Genomic DNA, 20,061 nt, shown 5'->3' with positions numbered 1-20,061 from the left:
AACTTATGTTGTTTTAAAAGTGACTGGAGAGCCATGTTTCAGGGTGGCAGGGCTTGTGTGGTCCGGCCTCTGTTCAGAGTCACTTTGGAAACCAAAAGCAGTGGTGATGTACTGAGTGGCTTGGAAACTTTCCATTGCGAAACAGTGTTCAGCCACAGTTTAGCTTCTCCGAATTTTTTCTTTCTTCTGGTAACACTAACCTGTAGTACTTTAGACTGCATCTGCTTTGGAAGCATCAGCAACAAACTGTTTATACACTGAAATGTCCCATTAATTGTGCCAGGATCTATTTGTAAAGTGGCTTACAAACCTTCCCCACCCCCCTGCCCCTTTCCCATCTGTGATCTGGGTTTTTGATCAGCAGATTGGATAAGTCTTCTGGCCTTCAAACTGGAATCCGCAGGCTGATGTATATAAGCATTTGTGCATCTGTAAATGGGACTGGGCAGATAAGAGCTCTCTTTCTGCATGCGGTATGCTTCTAATTAAGAAAGTAGATGGTTTCTGTATGAGGCTACGCAAATCATTCTGCTCAATATCTTGTCAAACCCTTAACTTTTAGTAGAAGTCTATCCAGTGAGACCCAGGAAAAGAGAAAAGTTCTTTCCCTTGGTAGCCCAGAGACCCAAAGGATATATTTGGGAGGAAATTTGCCTATTTGAACCAAAGCATAGCATTCCTGTGACAGTAAAACCAAAACCATGTCTGCCCTGAGACACTCTGGCAATTTGGATGAACTATTTGTGTTATTTTAGGTCATTCTGGATTAGGGAAAGCTCTCCATTGATTTTAAATTAAGAACCCAGTTTTCAAATATGGGGACACCTATGAAGTGGACTTGAAATCATAACCACCGTAAAACTTCTGGTTAGAAAGATGCAATATAATAATTTTCCCACTGCCATTGCTATGTTCTTGTTTGATAGAACACAGTACTCCCTGTATATTTCATAACTCAGGAGTTAAATTTCAGAAGGTAAACCTGCACTTGATATATTTAAATATTAATTTTGTTAATTTAGCACAACTGATGATTTAATTACTTATCAAAGTTAAATAACCCAGTGTATTAGGACAGTTTCCATTGTGGATGACAAAAATCCACCTCACACTAGCTTAGGCAAAAAAGGAATTAAATTGGCTTGTGTAAGTAAAGTATGCGAGTATTTGAATGAGTCAGGGCTTTACTTAGGGCCTCTGAAGATGTTGTCAGGATTGTCTCCCCTCACCTCTCAGCTCTGCTTCCTTTGGTGTCTGTCTGTCTCATGCAAGATGGCTGCCAGTATCTTCAGGCTGACTTCCACTGACTTCCCAGAGGGAAGACAGCGTCTCCTGCCTACAGAAGGACCAGTGTTAGCTGCCCTGTCAGCCTTGGGTCGCGTGTCTCGGGAACTAGTTACCGTAGGTGTGGGTGGAATATGCTGACTGGCCTGGCTTGGGCAGCAGCCCCACTGCCGCTCTCTGCAGCTGCACCGGAAATAGATGGTCTGGAATAGAGGAGATCAGACCCTAAAGGAGACCAGAGACATTCTTACCTGAAGGATGGCTTGCCAAGACAAGTGTCTGCTACAGCCAGCATTTCTCAAAATCAGTTCTGTTTCAACATCTGTCACATATGTTGAGCAAAATTAAGGCACAGTGTAGGAAGTATGACTATATGGAAATGAGTGTTTTAGAAACCAGTTTACTAGAAGTAGTAACATCAAAATGAGTGTCCTCTTTACAATAGTCACCTAGGGAAGCAGTTATTCCAACTTGGTGCCATCTCTCAAAATATTTTTAGTATTTTTCCTTTGTGACCTAAAGAACTCATGGCATACATATTCCTTTAAGTATGCTCCATATTGGCACATATGATGTTAGGTTTAATTTTTGGAGAGAACCAAACTCCATTTAGAGTCAGATCAAGAGACTAAAGTAGTCGTATGAAGAAATGTCGTATTTGATCCCTAAAAATATGGGCTATAAATATAAACCAAAGGGTTAACAACTTTTCTAAAATAGTTTTAAAATAGACTGAATTTGCATCCTAAAGAAGCGTCATTCCCGTTTTCCCAGCTACATTAGATAAATGGGTAACCTGCAAAGGTGAAAATTTTGAAGGACGATATTAGTTTGAATCTGTTATTTTTTATTAAAGATAAAATAACTTTAAATATTTCATTTGTACTGTTTAACTTTAAAATTTCATATAACAGCAAATCAACGAACATGGTTATTTAAATTATTTTATATGTCTAACTTGTAGTTGAATAAATTTAATTAAGTCATCCTGAGAAACTTGAAATCTGGCATTATGGAGTGAATTTAGTTTTTCTCTATCTTCTTGCCTATAGTCCAGAAAAAAATTTTTTTTCATTACTCTTTCTGTTCTCACATAACTTTTTCAGTTAGAAGCATTCTTCCTATGATTGTGGAAGAAGCTGCTATTATTACAGCCGCTTTAGAAGCCTTAGATGATGCGAGATGCTTATGTGACTTCAGCTAGTTAATTATGAAAAAAAAACTTAAACACTTACCTGAAAGCATGTTTTTCTTTAGCCCGGGAATTTGTTGCCGTACTTTGTTGTAGAAGAGTTAAGAGTTCATACCATATGCAACTTTTTTAGCAGTAAATGTTCCCAGTAATAGAAAACACTAAGAAGGCTGGCTGGGAAATGAGTTAGGGTTAGTGTTTGTCCTATGGAAACTGCTTCATGCAGCCCTTTCTTTTAAAAAGTAGAAGAAAAATGAGTTTTTTGTAAAATAATTTTATTAACATTTCTGATATTACTTAGGGATTTTTTAGTATAGGATTTTTAACTTATTTTGTATTCAATTCTTAGTTGCCTGTTTTTCTGATTTCCTTTTATAGTGTTATCTTTTTTTTTTACAGCTTTATTTTATAATTAACACACAATAAACTGCACATTTTCAAAGGATATATTTGGTAAGTTTAAACATATGTGTGCACCCATGAAACCATCACCACCATCAAGATACGGAGTGTTTCGTTGTCCTGTCTTCTTAGTCTCCTCCACTCCGTGACAGTTCCTCAGTCTTTGTTTTTTATGATTTTCACATTTTTTTAGCTTATATTAATTTTAGATGTACAGACAAGTTGCAAATGCAGTTTTAAAAGTTTCCATATATCCTTCACCCAACTTCTAACCCTAATGTTCACGTTTCATGAAACCATAGTTACAATTATCAGAACCAGGAAATTAACATCAGTATAAACTATTAGCAAAAGACCTTATTACGATTTCACCAGTTTTTCCACTACTGTCTTCTGTTTTGGGATCCCATGTTGCTCTCACCCTGTGTTCTCTAACATATGACCTTGACTTCTGAAGAGTACAGAACAGTTACAGTGTAGATTATTGTCCCTCAGTGTGAATTTGTCTGGTATTTTCTCCTTTTGGTGAGAATAACACCGCACGGGGATGTGCCCTTCCTGGTGCCTCGGCTGAGGAGCCCCACCCTGCTGCTGTCTCCTTACTGGTGATGTTAACTCTGATCACTTGCTGAATGGTGTCTGTGAGGTTTCTTGGCTGTGAGTTTACTTGTGGGAAGAAGCTTTGAGACTGTGCGCATACCCTATTTCTTGTCGTGCTTACACGGTGGACTTTGTGGCGGCTATTGCTGTGGTGTTTCCCAAATGGTGACTTTCTATTTCCATTCTTCCTCCTCCATTTATTAATTGAAATTGTACTTTGTCGAAGAGCTTTTCTTCTCTTATTTACTGAATTATTCAGTTATTTAATTAGATCAGTATGGACTCATGGATATTAATTTTACCCTGTGGGTTATAGTCATTATTTCTGTAGTTGCTAAGATTGTCCCAGATTTGGCTGTTGGACGCTCCTTCAAGTTGAGTCCTTTCGAAATGCTCCCATCAATTTTTTAGTACTTCCTTACTCTCTGGCACCGTAAGATATTCCAGGAGACTCTACTTTCCCTGCCTCAGCCCCAGAATTATTTTTATTTCTCCAAGGATCCTTGGTTCCTGTTACTGGAGAATAGTATCTGGAAACAAAGACTTGGTCACTGGGTGTGCTCATTAGTCTGAGGTATAATTGCTTGTAGGCCCTCTCAGCCAGCAGAGCTAGAAAGTCCATGCATGTATACACATACACGTGCCCACACCTGCATCTCCGTCCATCTGTGAAAATCAGGAGTTCACCGGGATTCCTCCCTCTCCAGCCGATCGCCACAGGGTTCTTCCTCATCTCCATATTTGTAGCTTCTTTCTCTGACGGTGAGAAACATGCTTCTCATTATTCACAGTATGTTTACATATTTGTTCAGTACTAGAATACACATAAAGTAGTTTCAGAATTGCTGACCCATGTTTGTGATTTAAAAAATATTACCAACTACAGTACAATATTTGTTTATAGTTCTTTTTGTCTTCAGACTTAGAATTCTGTAGTCAACATACTGTTTTTCAAAGTTACCTCGTTTTCTTCTTCTTCCCTTCAATGTGGTTATGTTATTCATACGTAGAATTTTTAAAACAAGCATTGACAACATATGTTAACTAATATTTTTTAATATGATGTTACTTATCCCATCATTCCGTGGCTCCTGGGAAGATGGAGCTGCCTTCCATGACTGGATGTGAACCAGGGCTCGGTCTCTGGTCAGAAGCGGTCGTTGGTCTTCCTTGGGACACACCCAGCAGACCGTACAGTTGTTCCCACCACAAGGGCCATGCAGAGCTAAGGACACTGAGGTTATGGACTGTTCTACTTCTGTCTATATTATGCCTTTGTGTGTTCATCTTTATATCCCCTGAACAGTCTAAAACCAGAGTTTACAAGTTATCCATAAGAGTTTTGAAAGCTGGTATTTATTTTTGTAAAATATTTAAAAGTATTTATTCACAGCTTACAGATAAGCAGTTACATTATTTTTAAGTGATATGGTAGTACCTGATATATACGTGTGTGTGTGTGTGTGTGTGTGTATATATATATATGTATATGTGTGTGTGTGTGTGTGTGTGTATATAAAAACATTCCTCACTTTGCATAGTAGTACAGACCATAAAAATGGGCAAGCTGAAACCCTGAAAAAGGAAGCTTAGTCGACGAGGGACATTAGGATTCTTCCATGACCTCTGTAAGCTTTGGTCAAAACTTCAAAAAACTCCTACTATCAGTTATAAATGTATAAGAAAATGTAAAATAGTAAAATAGTGTTTGGTGCACTGCAATTTGAAACATTAGAAACAATGAGAACTAAATTTCTTTGTAAAAAACTCATCAGGAGTAGTTTGAACAGGGCTTACCTTCTTGATGCAACACGCTATGAAACAAGCATCTTTTATTTGTCTTGGTAAATTGTCCTACTCCTTTCTAAGTCTACATCAGCTTCTAGCTTTTCATCATTTGAAATTCCCATGTCATGAAGCATCTCTGGGAGTTGCTTCAACCTGCAGGTTTCTGCCTGTGTCCCTTCCTGTGGGTCTTCACATCCTTTCATCTCAGCCATGTTCCTCCTTTCTGGTATAAACTCACCTCCAGGTTCCTCTGGCAGCTCATCCTGAGTCCCCTGTTCGCAAGGTCAGCTCTTCTATAACTGCTGACGTTCAGTTTGATTTTACTTCCAGCACTAGTACTGTTTGTTGACTGCTCTTTGATCTTGGCCAGTTGCCTCTTTCAATTATCCATTTTATAAAATGTCAACTGGCTTTATCACTGGGAGACCAGGAGGCAACACAACCACATGCTTTGCCACCTTTGCCTGAGCTGAGTAACAGATGTGCCGGGACTAGTCACCGACAGACTTTGAAAAAGTAACGTGATGAGTTACTGATCATGAGGGGCATCTGTTATGTACGTGCAGTCGCTCTTCTATATCCATGGGTTCTGCATCCAAGGATTCACCCAACCTCGGATCAAAAATATTTGGAAAAAATTTTTTCCAGGAAATTCCCAAAGCAAAACTTAAATTCGCTGCACGCTGGCAAGTATTTACATAACATTTATGTTGTATTATGTATTATAAGTAATCTAGAGATGATTTAAAGTACACAGGAGGATGTGTGGAGGTTATATGCAAATGCTACATACACCCTTTTATATGTAAGGGACTTGGGCATGAGTGGATTTGAGTATCTGAGGAGGGTCCTGGAGCCAACCCCCTGCGGACAGTGCAGGACGGCTGTGGTGACCCGTGGATGGAAGAGCTGGTGGTGAAACGTGTGCCTCTCCTGCAGTTACGCAGTCAACATACTGTGGTAACTGAGATTTGTGCTGATCTAAGCCTCGCACAGTAAGGCCTGGCTGTGCTGTAACCTCCAAACGGGCTCAAGTGTGTGTTGACGATGACATGTCCCCCATTTTATGACATTTGAGAAATTAAATATATTTTTAAAATTTGTCATGAAAGTAGGTGATGAAACATTTTCTTTCAGTCTGGTGGTGTAAGGGTGGGACGTGGGGAAGGAGGTGGGGTCTCTCCGGGGCCGTCACCCTGGGAGCCTCAGTACTAAGTTTGGCCTGAGAGCCCAGAATCTAGGCTTAGTTGAGCTTGAATGACAGGCTCTTAATGCCAAGTCACACTTTGTTTTTCCTCTTAGATTGACATAGAAATCAATGGCGATGCAGTGGATCTTCACATGAAATTGGGTGACAATGGGGAGGCGTTCTTTGTGGAGGAGACCGAAGAGGAATATGTAAGTTATGGTGGGTCACGTCCACTTCATACGTTGTGTTCAGGCCCACGGTGCACATCCCAGAACAGAACGTTTAGTTTTCATGGTGAGTTGTGTGGACGATTGTTGCTGGTTAGACAAGCTTTAGTTTTAGGTTGAAGAACTTGGCTGTCAGAAAGGAGCTGGAGGGGCAGGAAGTTTCCCCGCACGAGTTCCAGGCTGCAGGGTGTGCTGAAGGCCTTGGCACTTACCCCTCTTGTGAGCTTCCAGTGACTTTATTAGGTGGTGTCTGTACAGTTTATACCTTGACCTGAATATACTCAATTCCACCTGAGTAATCACGGTATATCTCTTCAGGCTGTGTCTGCGTGTGTACACGTGTGACCTTTAAATTTGGGAAAAATGTTTTGACATTTTCATTAGGGACATTACATCCCAAACCTTGAAGAGTCAGATGCATTAGTTTATTACAGTCTCAAGAGATTGAAATTAATTGGCCTCTGCCCTTTATGAAGGATTATTGCACATTTGGCCTCTTTCAGCAAGAGAGCACGATTTGCCCCACTCCCCTCACGTATCCACTGATGTGAATGTTCCTGAGCTGTTCTTGATTGATTTAAAGTGGATCTTTTTAAAACTTCTTACAAGGGGACTTCCCTGGGGGCACAGTGGTTGAGAATCCGCCTGCCAATGCAGGGGACATGGGTTCGATCCCTGGTCCGGGAAGGTCCCACATGCTGCAGAGCAACTAAGCCCGTGTGCCACAACTACTGAGCCTGCGCTCTAGAGCCTGTGAGCCACAACTACTGAGCCTGCATGCCACAACTACGGAAGCCCGCGTGCCTAGAGCCCGTGCTCCACAACAAGAGAAGCCACCGCATTGAGGAGCCCGCGCACCGCAACGAAGAGCAGCCTCCGCTCACTGCAACTAGAGAAAGCCTGCAAGCAGCAACAAAGACCCAACGCAGCCAAAACTAAATAAATAAAACAATTAAAGTAAAAAAAAAAATTCTTAGAAGGCATCGTTAATCTTTCATCATAAAGAATATAATCTCAGATGGCTAAAACAATAAGCTTCAAGTTGTTAAGGGCACGGAGCTACTTTTTTGGTTTTGAAGATGAATTGCCAGTTTGATGTCATAAGTTCACAAAGAAAAGATAAACAATAGCAGAATGAGATTGTTTCCCAGTTTTTACTTTAGCCTGGAAGCCAGCCGCGTCAAGTAATGTTCTGTAAATAGTAGCAAAGAAACAGTGTTTATGAAGGGGAACCTACCAGACCAGTATTCTTCCTAGTATCTTAATTATTTGTTTTTATATTATGTTATTTGCATTTACTTGGCCTAGAGAAAAATTTTCCTCATCAGAGACAGAGGCAAAAGGCAGAATGAAACAGTAAGCGAGCTATCATAAGAATAAAACATTTTTGATGTAACCTGTCACACTGATTAGGCTCTGAATAAATCAGCAGATGCAGTCAGTGAGAGGACTAGGTTCCTGAGAGTCTGTTGCCTGCTTCTCACGTCAGTTCTCATGATTCTGTTTAAAACTGTGCTTAGCAAGGTCAACCTGGAGAGTGTCAGCTTTCCAGCCTTTTTTTTTTCCTATTCCATGTATGACCAAATTGACTAGATTTTCTTTACTATAATGTGCTTTTTAAAAAAATTTAAAAATTTAATTCATTCAACAACCCTGGAATTACTGCTCTCTGCTACAGAGCATGAAGACAAGTCCCTCTCTCCAGGGGCTCACAGTTTAAAGGGGGATAAACATTACCCGAACCCATCTGACTTCCAGTTACTGACCTTTGGTTTCTCTCACTGTCGTCGTTTAACTGTATGTCATCAGCCAAGTCAGAAGCTCTAGGTGGAACTTTGTCCTTTTACTAGCTGCGCGGTAGTCCCTAGTGTGGATGTACCACAGCACCGTTCCTCGAACCGTGCGCGCACTGATGGACATCGAGCTCATCCACCCCCGCAGCAAGTGCATTGGCTGAGCTTCCGCGTGCTCCGTGCTGACTCGGCATGTCGATTCCTCCGCTGTGTTCAGCGATGTGGACCCACATGAGCTGACGCTAAGCCCTGCAGGGGGGTGGAGACCTATCTAGGTAGGGTGGGCAGTGCCTGAGCTTAGTGTGACATTCTTACCTTCAGGAACTAGGTAGGTATTCTTTCTACCACTGTGAAATTTAGATCCACCAAAAATGGTGGTGGTTTTGATGCACTGTACCGTTTGTCACTGACAACTTTTCTTTCTCCGTATTCTCTTTAAGGAAGAGCTTCCTGCCTACCTTGCCACCTCACCAATCCCTACTGAAGATCAGTTCTTTACAGATATTGACTCCCCTTTGGTGAAACCAGGTGGAAGTGAAAGACCATCTCAGAGTTCAGACGTCTCCCACATCCTGGAAACAGAGACAGTTTTCACCCCCAGTTCTGTGAAAAAGAAAAAACGAAGGAGGAAGAAATGCAAACAGGACAGTAAGAAGGAGGAGCAGGCAGCTTCCCCTGCTGCAGAAGACACCGTGGGTGTGGAGCTGAGCTCGGATGACGACAAGGCGGCCCAGTCGGCAAGGTAGGGTGGGGTGGGGTGTGTGTGGGGGTCTCCTTGCGCAGGTGCCGTGGGCAGAGCTCGGCTGCAGCGGGTGCTGGTGCTTCTCCCTTGGGTCTACAGTCTGAGGTTTGGACTTGTTTTTCTCCTGTTGGCAGTTTATCGCGGAATAAGCGGGAGAGGCGTTTTTCTTTTTTCCTTTCTGCAGCTGTACAAAATGTGCTGTTAGACACCTTGCTGTGGCACTGAAATATCACTTGAAGCCAACTGGCAGTGTGTCTCATTTTACCCAGTAAGTTTCCAAAAACCAAGGAAATCATACATCATGTAGAAGATCTGAACTAGTGCCTGGCGGGCAGATGGGACACCGGGGGTGTTTCCCTACCCTGTGGTTGATGCTCTGTGTCTGTCTGTTCCTGAGTTCAAGGTGGTGGTTTTGAGTTTATCATCAACATCCTAGTAAGTTGAGGAGGAAGGAGGGTTTTGTTTTTGTTTTGAAGTGAGAAATCTTGATCACTGCTTATTTACCAGCTCAGTAGGAGAACTCAAAATAGATGCCAGTTTTCAAGTCAGCGCTGTCTGGGGTGTAAAAGGTAACAGTTTGGGGTAAACTATACTTTTTCATTCAGTACTCGACTTTCATAAGACTCTTCCCCTCTTCCACTGGGTGGCGTCCCCGGCGCTGGACGGACCATGGGTGTGGCAGCAGGGTGGTTCTTTCCCTTGGTGACTGCTTGACAAGTGATCCTGAATGTCCACACCCTGATTGAATTGGGGTGCAGGCAGGGTGGCCTTATGAGGTCGACACTGTCACTGTATGCTCTCACTTCGGCTGCTGGAAGGAGAGATTGTGCCCTCCTTGCTGGGAAGGTTACTGCTGTTAAGGTTCTCTTCATCATGGAGAAGAGGAGAAGTAACCAAATGTATACCAAGCATAAACTCTACCTTGACGTCTAGTGTTTTATTTACCAAGCTTTTATTTTAAATAGTCAAGTCAAGAAAAAAACTTACTAATATGTTGTTGTTATAATTATGCTGTTAGTGAATAAGGTAGTAGAATAATCCCTTTTTGGCAAAACTGTTAACTTGTTTTCTAAAATTTTTTTTTTTTTTTTTTTTTTTTGCGGTACGCGGGCTTCTCACTGTTGTGGCCTCTCCCGTTGCGGAGCACAGGCTCCGGACGCGCAGGCTCAGCGGCCATGGCTCACTGGCTTAGTTGCTCCGCGGCATGTGGGATCTTCCCGGACCAGGGCACGAACCCGTGTCTCCTGCATCGGCAGGCGGATTCTCAACCACTGCGCCACCAGGGAAGCCCTGTTTTCTAAAATTTTTAAATCTGGATTGTAAATCCCAGAACAGATTCCTACATTTAATAATAATCTTTCATACGTGAAATTGTTTCCTACTCATCAGCTGTCACATGGTGATTCACTCCCCCCGCAATGAACATATGAGACCTGGGTTTCTATTCTGATCGAAGGCAGAATTCCTGTTAGAACCAGACAACAGCAGGCCATAGTGGGACAGTACTTTAGACTCTGCAAAGCAGTGTAAACCGTTTATACATACAAAACTTTAAAGTCTGCAATAACAAATTTGTGTGCCCTTTTTTTTCAGTATCAAAATGCTAGGTGGGAAGAGCTTAATTTTGAAAGTTCTGAACTCTACTTTTATATCATTGATTCCCAAAAGAATTTTCAGCTGATGAAAAAAAGTTGCACAGTTTCTTTTTATTTTATTTTTTTTTTGCGCTACGCGGGCCTCTCACTGTTGTGGCCTCTCCCGTTGCGGAGCACAGGCTCCGGACGCGCAGGCTCAGTGGCCATGGCTCACTGGCCCAGCCGATCCGCGGCATGTGGGATCTTCCCGGACCGGGGCACGAACCCGCGTCCCCTGCATCGGCAGGCGGACTCTCAACCACTGCGCCACCAGGGAAGGAAGCCCTCTTTTTATTTATATATGTTTTTTTCTTATTCATTCATTCATTTATGGCCTCATTGGGTCTTTGTTGCCGCGCTCAGGCTTTCTCCAGTTGCAGTGAGCAGGGGCTACTCTTCGTTGTGGTGCGCAAGCTGCTTATTGCGGTGGCTTCTCGTTGCAGAGCACGGGCTCTAGATGCACGGGCTTCAGTAGTTGTGGTTCGCGGGCTCTAGAGCACAGATTCAGCAGCTGTGGCGCATGGGCTTAGTTGCTCCATGGCATGTGGGATCCTCACGGACCAGGGCTCGAACCCATGTCCCCTGCATTGGCAGGAGGATTCTTAACCACTGTGCCACCAGGAAGTCCCACAATTTCTTAAAAAGACACTCTTCCCATCCTTTTCTTCCGGCTTTCAATTTTTTAAGGGTTCTTTCTCCTTTGCTTCCCTAGGAGTACAAACTAAGAGACCCTTTCAGACCTTCCATTCCTTGATTTCAGTGCTATTAAGAAGAGTGTCTGGACTCCCCTGGTGGTCCAGTGGTTAGGACTCCGCGCGTCCACTGCAGGGGCAGGGTTGGATCCCTGGTTGGGGAATTGAGACCCCACATGCTGTGCGGCACTACCCCCCCAAAAAGAAAACAGAACAAAACTGTGAACTACAAGGAGAATGTAAGCAGTTCCTTTAAAAATTTTGGCTTATTTGTAATGTGTAGGTAGGCAGGAAACATGTTCTTTTGAGAAAAACTTGAAATACACGCACCTGGAAATTTTATTTGGGGTAGCACTGTAATACTCCCTTAAGCACCTTAATTCCTGGAAATATTTTTGCTAACTAAAATTCTTCCAGGATCTACCAGAAAAGACGCTGAAGTAACGTTTTGCCTCTAAAGGGTTGTTGACACGTGTCCTTTGTTATAATAGAGCAACGTTTAGAACTCCTAAACAACCTGCAGCTTCAATTTAGGAAGGTGAAACATTTCTAAAACGTGCAGTCATGTGCTAAATGCACAAGTCATTGTTCTAAAGGAATTTTGTAAGTGAATGCACTGCAGAAGTGTTAGTGTACGTCTTCCTTTTGCAGATTGTACGAAAGGCTGTATCAACCAAATCTGTAGGAGTGCTGGTCTGGTCGGCAGTGACAAATGCAAGACAAAATGTAACGGTCGTGCAGGTGTCGGCCTGAAATTCATGCTGAGCCGATAAGGGAGAGGATGAGGCCATTACATGTCTGATTGTGGTCACTCTGGCCTTCGTTTCTTAGTCTGTGAAATCCGAGGACTGAACTGCATGGCTTTGCCAGGCCCCTTCCCGCTCAGCATCCAGATTCTAAAATCAGAAATTTGGAGGAAGATATTCAGGGTCAAAAGTATTAACAGCATGTTAAATAGCACATTAAAGAATCTGAGAGAGGGCTTCCCTGGTGACGCAGTGGTTGAGAGTTCGCCTGCTGATGCAGGGGACGCGGGTTCGTGCCCCGGTCCGGGAGGATCCCGCGTGCCGCGGAGCGGCTGGGCCTGAGCCATGGCTGCTGAGCCTGAGCGTCCGGAGCCTGTGCTCCGCAACGGGAGAGACCACAACAGTGGGAGGCCCGCGTACTGCAAAAAAAAAAAAAGAATCTGAGAGAAAAAGACTAGGAAGTCAACTGCTTTTGCAGTTACGAGATCCACAGATTATGGGGATTTGGGGAATTTGTAGCTTTTAAATACCTTCCCCTCCTCAACCCCTACCATGTGGGAAAGAAATTTTGTTTTCAGAGAAGTTACCTAAAATTGGTTTTATTTCTATTTTGATAAATAGTATTCTATTTAAACTCCTTACTTTTCAAGAATTTCATTGATAATAGAATTAATGTTAATTTAGGCTCCTTGAAGGAGGCAGCAGAAAGATGAAATTACTCTTGGAAGCAGGTTGGTGTCGTGCAGCCAGAGGAAATCACTTTGTGGGAGCTGGAGAGGTCTAACCCGCACAGGGCTTTTTGTGAGCTGTGCCTGATGAGTCTCCCCTCCTGAAGGTGGACTTCTGGCTTGAGTATATCATGGGAGCCTTGTCCATCATTCCAGAGGACAGATGGATGGATGTACAAGTGTACATCCAACTGGGCACTTGTAGCCTCTGGGAAGGAGGAGACTTTTCACGTGGGATGATGCTATATCACAGTCTTGAGTGCAAATACATAAAACACTCAGCCACTGGAAATGCAGTAACCGCAATGGAGGGTTACAACTAGGCCGTCAGAAAGGAATCGACTTCTAATCCACCAGAGCAGACACACTTACAGAGTTAGATCTGGGGGCTGAGTGTCAGGGGCCTGGGACCACGTGTTCCCCTCTCCATCATTCTGATCCAGGAGACACATTGCCCAGCTCTCTTCTGTCCTGTTGTGGGGTATCTTTTGTGGGAAATGTCCTATATCCTAAAGCAAACTTGGATCATTAGTCACGGTGAGATTGATTGATCCGGCACTGAGGGTGAGGGTCAGCGCGGTGTTAACGGTGAACTTTGAACTTTGGTGGTGTTAACGGTGAACTTTGAACTTTGGTCGTGGTAGTTAGCAGCCTGCTTTATCTTTTACATACTTGCTGCCAGCTATGTAGACTAAAACTTATCTAGTCCTTCTGATTTATCCCACATAAATAATTCAGGCTACTGATTTTGACTTTGTCTTGGTTTTTGTCCCTGTTCTTTAAAAACTGAGGTATAACTTAGATACAATAATATTCATGGATCTAAGTGTGCAGTTCAGTGAATTTTGATAGTTGTATACGTCATATAACTTCTGGCTTTTGAATGAGAAAAATAATCATTTTACAAAATGAAGCTGAGCTTGGAGTCGCGGTGCTGAGGCGTCTGTGAAGGCTGAAGTCCTCTAGACGCACTTCTCATGAACTTCAGCTGAACCTCCACCAACCACCCTGACCCAGCCTTAGATCATCTGCTCGGCCGCGGATCCTCTGCTGTTCACCATTAATGTAGCTATTGGTCCTGTATTTCAACGTAAATAGAGTCAGTGTTCATACTGTTTCTCCACGTTCTAATCTATACTCTCCCTTATTACATCCTCGTGTCACATACTTAAAGTGACCCCGTTGTGCTTGGCCTCGCTGGCTGCCTGTCCTCAGCCACGTGTGCCATTTTGATTGTGCTCGGCAGGTTTTCAGTGAATCACAGGACTGAAAGGAACCTCAACATCAGCAACCTTTTCTATCACTCTGATGGGTCTAAGCTAATGGGCTCTATTTTTGTCCAGATCCACCCAGAGAAGACCATGTCCTGCCTTCCTGGGCTTGTAAATTCGTAAATGGTGCCTGGTCTCTCTCTCTCTCTCTTTTTTTCAATATTTTATTAAATGGAGTTTGCTTTGCTGTATTCTTCTTGGCTTACCTTTTATACTGTGGTGAAATACGTTCCAAAAACAAAATATGTTTAACAAAAAATTTTCTACGGCATTTACATTGCTCTTTTCAAACCACTTTCAAATATATGAACAGTAGTGGGCCAAGCTGTACTATCCTTTCAGATTTGGCAAATAAGGACTGTTCGTAGCATCCAATTTTCCTTTTTTGCTTCTGTACCATTTGAATTTCCTCTTTTAATCTATGGAGTATTTTTACCTGGATTTCAGCCTTTTTTCAAGTATATGTGTCTTTTCCTCTTGAATGAGGTGGTATGCCAGAGCTTAATCCTTCTGAGAGAAAGAAGATTAGGGTTAGGTAAACCTTAAATTAGGAAATGCAGCTACTTGGAAAAATAGTTACGTGTCAGAGTTAGTGGTAAATCAGAGCATGTTAAATTAAGGTGTAAAGAGAGAAGAGAGATAATACAAATTAATAAAATGGTTTCTATCCCTATTTTTAGTCTAGCAGATTAAGCGATAGATCGTCTCATCATTTCACATCTCATATCTGTCCTGGTAGAACATTGAATTTTCTGTAAGAAGCTCTTAAATTTGTTTTATATAGTGTTTTACACTTTTTAGAGTTTCTTTTTTTCTACTTTTCTGTATACTTTTCAGGGCTTTCACCACGACACACCACATAAATCTCACATTGACTCATCAAATAGACAGGACAAGAGAAAAATTTCCAACTTAAAGGTGAAAAACTGGGGCCCACAGTGCTTCTGAGGGGTGTTTTCAAGGTTATATGGCAAGTTAGTTATATTAATTTTGCAAATTCAAGGAAAACAGGGTAAATTAATTAAAACTTTACTAGCATTAGTTAAGTCTCCTACAGTTCCAAGGTCTGTGAATGAATTTTAAAAGCATTTATCATACTTCTGTGTCATCTTCCTCGCATCCCTACATCACATAGATTCTAAGAGAAAGTTCTCAAGTAATGCTTGGGCCCAACCAAGAAGAAAATAAGTTATGGGGTTTTAAGAGTTTTTAGGGTGTTTTTGAATTTTTGAGCCATAGCTTTTGTGTTCAGTTGTTTGCTTGCTTACATTTTCTGTAATATGCAGGAGAGTGCAGTGGGAAAGAACAAAGGCTTGCTTGATTTGCATCCAACTACTTAGGAGCTTTTTTACTTTGGGCAAATTACTAAACTCCCGTAGATCCTTGATTACCTAATACCTAAAATAAGACTTTACTACATCAGATTCGTAAGAATTGGATGCAATATATGTAAAGCCTTAGTTTTCTTCTTGTAGGCTCTGAATCAAATACCCCTAACAGATGTAAAAAGGAGTTTTTAATCCCATCTTCTTTTCTGTTCCTCCTCTTTATCCCATGTTTAAATGGTGATTGCAGTGGTGTCCGGTGTGTAGCAACAGTGAACCTTCTTCTCCTTCATATTTTCCTTTTAAGACAGTTATTAATCATTTGACTTTCTTCATATGTATAATTTAGAACAGTGTGTCAGTTAGAGTTGGGGGATATTTTAAAGCTGACATAGATGTCATTGTTTTGTCTGTCTCTCCCCCCCACCAATTCACAGAGGATCTTCAAATGCTTCCTTAAAGGAAGAAGAATATAAGGAGCCTCTGCTTTTCCATTCCAGAGACCACTACCCCTTATCTGATGGAGATTGGTCCCCCTTAGACAAGTAAGTATTCTTGAAATTTCTCCATTTCTTAAAGGAAGTATACACTGATAGCTTTTCTGTTATTCGACTTGATGATATTTCCACTTCTCTCATACAGAAGAGGAACTAAATGTGTGCTTTTAACACAAATATAGACCTTTCCCCTCAATAATTACTTTGTTCCTAAACTTGATCTGACTTATTCTCAGAGTTGGCCAGTGTAGACCTGTATCATCAGCATAGAATTTGACCCTCTACAATTCTTTTTCGTGTCAATTACTAACTGTAACTGTGGTTAATACTGTGAAGAAACGTGCAGTCACACTTTGTGTTCAAATCCAGTTTCTCTCTGTATTATGTTAACCCATCTTTCCATGCATTTTCTCTGCTATAAATTACCTTTCTCATTGATTTCTTGTGAGAATCAAGTGGCATAATGCATATTATTGAGGACCCGGCAAGTCCACAATAAATGCTAGTTGGCACTGTTTTTTTTATTATTAAAGACCTCAAGTGGAAAAGTAGCCTTTATATCTGCGGGTGAAATTGATATATTCAAACTTATATTTCTTTTCATCTGTTGAGCTTGGCAAGAATGAGGTTCCTGACTTACTAGAGTCATCACATTTCTTTGTCCTGTGTTTGCAGCCCCTACTCCCCGGCGGCCTGTCCTAAGAGCGACTCAGAGCTGGAGGTGAAACCCACGGGGAGCCTGCTCAGATCCGAGTCCCACATGGAGTGGACGTGGGGAGGATTTCCAGAGTCCACCAAGGTAGAGGGTTCGCCGGCCTGCGGAGTTGAGGATGAGGTCACAGGAATATAAGTGGTGGTGGTGCCCTCGTGTGGTCACATAAGCGAAGCCGGGTTAACATCTCTGATGACGTTTGTGCTATATTTATAGCGGAGGAAATCCAGCATTATTTTGTGTGTTCCTGTTTCATAAATAATGTTGATTATTAACATTTTAATCAGGAAAATTTTTAAGTTCTGAAAGGAAACTAAAATTTCCACTGAAATTTTAAAATAGGAAATTGATTACAAAAGCTTTTTTGCCAGCTCAGGGTGAAAGAAGAAAGAATTGGAAAGATGCATTTCCTGAGAGGAAAAAAAAATATTACACCCTCTAGTTTTTTTAAAAATACACATTTTTCTTATTTATGTGATTGCATTGAGATTTGACTGCCCACAGTAAGAAACTGCCCACAATGTTCCTTACGTTGTTAACAAACACCTTTGACAGTAGTTTAATTTCTAAACAATTCACCTGTTTCAGGTCAGCAAAAGAGAGAGATCTAGGACAGCTATGATTACTCCATCGGAAAATACCCATTTTCGGGTAATTCCCAGCGAGGACAACCTCCTAAGTGAAGTTGAGAAGGATGCTTCTGTGGGGGAGACGGTCTTTACCATCGTGAAGCCGAAGCCCCGGGCCCCAGGGAAGCTGAGGAGTGGAGCAGCCTTGGCATCAGGGCCTCGGGAGGCCCCCGAGGGGTCAGATGCCCACCACCCTCCTCCCCCGTCCTTTGCCGAGCCACCCTCAGTAGCTAAACCAGCCACTAAAGTCGACTCACCCTCAAAGAAAAGAGGTAATTGGTGGTTTGATTTGTCATCGGCTGCGCTAAATCTAGGTGGTAAATTTCTCCAGGGTTTCAGGTAATACTCTGGGGCTGCCATTGTGTCTGTGCTCCTGACTGGGACCTGCCACACTCGGGGGGTCAGGCGCCCCTGGAGGCAACTCTGACCTCCTCCCTCTCCCGGCCGTGGCTGCTCAGGCCCCTGAGAAGCATTTATTGAAAAACTTATGAAAGCATTAAAATCAGTTAATGACTAAAGTTAACCCCTTTAATGACTAGGTGTGTCAATAACGTGAAGTAGAATCCTAAACAGTTATGTTTAACAGAAAAAATTAGACTAGAGAAATGCTTACACCTGAAACATCTGGTTAGTTGAGGCCAAACTAAGTACTTTTGTTGCAATAATATGGGCCCTAAATAAATGCACACCAGTTACTAGTGTGTGTTCTCCTCTTTTGACTATTGATTGGAATCCTCTAACAGTTAGAAGACAGGGTGCAGCTCCTGGCTCAGCAGCTCTCACTTTTGGAAAGCAGTTGACATCCATCAGAACATTCTTACTGTTGAAAAAAAGTTATCCATTGATACTGGATACAGTATATCTGAACACTGGCTTTGGGCCTATTTTTAGGGAAGTAAAACCTTCCCTAAAAATACTCAATTGTCACATAGAGCCAAATACCTACTTCACTTTTCAAAAAATGCCAGCACCATAAGTTAGATGATCACAAACTGACTTAATGGCCACTACAGGTATGGACCTTCAAGGTCACTCAGAAACAGTTTATTTAAAATAAAAGAGTATGACTGTCAGGGGTGTTTGTGGCCACATGTGCTCACCCGGCTGGTGAGGAACTCGGTACCTGCTTCTTCCTAGCTCAGCCCATCTTCTCAAACCACGTGTGCTACTCTTAAGAACTGCTAAGGGGGCATCCCATGTTCCGGTTTTAGTCCAGGGAATAATGACCCCTGTTCTCGGCACTCAAGGCAGGAACTGACTGGAGATAGAACACCGAGTGGTGGTTTCCACCGTGGATTTGGCCTCATTCTTTCTTCCCCCCAACTTTTTATTATAAAAAGTTTAATCCACATTTGCTTTGTCTCTCCACTCACACACAGTTTATTTTAAGCCGTTTGAAAACAAGTTGCAGGCGTGATGACATTTCGCACTCAAGACATACCTTCTAAGGATAAAACATCCTCTGCATAACCACAATTCCACTGTCATCTTGAATTCATATTCATGTTCCCCAAATGTACCTAGAATAGCTTTTTTTTTTTTTTTTTTTTTTTAATTTTATTTTTATTTTTTGTGGTACGCAGGCCTCTCACTCTTGTGGCCTCTCCCGCTGCGGAGCATAGGCTCCGACGCGCAGGCTCAGCGGCCATGGCTCACGGGCCCAGCCGCTTTGTGGCATGTGGGATCTTCCCAGACCAGGGCATGAACCCGTGTCCCCTGCATCGGCAGGTGGACTCCCAACCACTGCACCACCAGGGAAGCTCTTGTGTTTCGGTTTTTTTTTGTTTGTTTGTTTAACATCATTGTTCTTTGGATATATATAAACTAAAACCAGAATGACCAAAATAAAAATAGTAGTGCCATCAAATGTTGGTGAGGAAGCAGAGGCATTGTATCATAATTCTGGGAAAATATACCAGACAAGTGAAAATTATGTTCACACAAAAACCTGTACGGTAATTTTAATAGCAATTTTATACTTAATAGTCTCAAACTAAAAACAACCCAGATGTCCTTTGAATGGTGAATGGATAAGCAACCTGTAATAAGTACTTCATACCATGAAATACTAAGGGGAAAAAAGGAACAAACTAGTGATAATACACAAGAACTTGGATGAATCTGAGGAAATTATGATGAGTAAAGAAAGCAAGAACAAGAAAGAAAAAAAGAAAGCAAGCAAGCCAGTGTCAAAAAGTTACATGTTGTATGATTCTATTTATATAACATGCTTGAAGTTACCAAGTTAGAGAAAGGAAGAACAGATTAGCGGCCGCCGGGGGTTAGCAGTGGGGTGGGGGAGGGAACAAGAGAGATGTGGGTAGAGATGTAAATGGTCGCAGCAGGATCTGTGTGGTGACAGTATTTTATATTGACTGTGATGGTAGACTCATGAAGTGCACGTGTTGAAATAGCATAGAATTAAAGAAACACGCACACACTTCTCACGTTTTACAGACCTCACTCACATTAGGTCAGGTCACGTGCACAGCAGCCACGTGTGGCAGTGATGAGTGGGCAGCACAGCTCTAGAGGTGTGATTGGATTTGGGTTAAATATTCTTTATTTATTATTATTATTATTTTTTGCGGTATGCGGGCCTCTCACTGT

At 42.1% G+C, this 20,061-nt stretch overlaps 1 protein-coding gene across 3 annotated transcripts in view; it reads left to right on the top strand.

The window, feature by feature from the left end:
- Positions 1–20,061, top strand: part of LPIN2 (lipin 2) — an 81,693-nt gene that overhangs the window by 43,748 nt on the left and 17,884 nt on the right. For all 3 annotated transcript variants that reach the window (XM_067015757.1, XM_067015755.1, XM_067015756.1), the window contains 5 exons: positions 6,569–6,664; positions 8,916–9,217; positions 16,051–16,158; positions 16,786–16,909; positions 17,411–17,723. In XM_067015757.1, coding sequence (XP_066871858.1) covers positions 6,569–6,664; positions 8,916–9,217; positions 16,051–16,158; positions 16,786–16,909; positions 17,411–17,723 — 943 coding nt within the window. The remainder of the gene's footprint in view (positions 1–6,568; positions 6,665–8,915; positions 9,218–16,050; positions 16,159–16,785; positions 16,910–17,410; positions 17,724–20,061) is intronic.

Source organism: Kogia breviceps, chromosome 15 (genome assembly GCF_026419965.1).
Source record: "Kogia breviceps isolate mKogBre1 chromosome 15, mKogBre1 haplotype 1, whole genome shotgun sequence".
In the NCBI taxonomy this organism is placed as follows: Eukaryota; Metazoa; Chordata; class Mammalia; order Artiodactyla; family Physeteridae; genus Kogia; species Kogia breviceps.
This window is presented reverse-complemented; position numbering and strand designations above follow the sequence as displayed.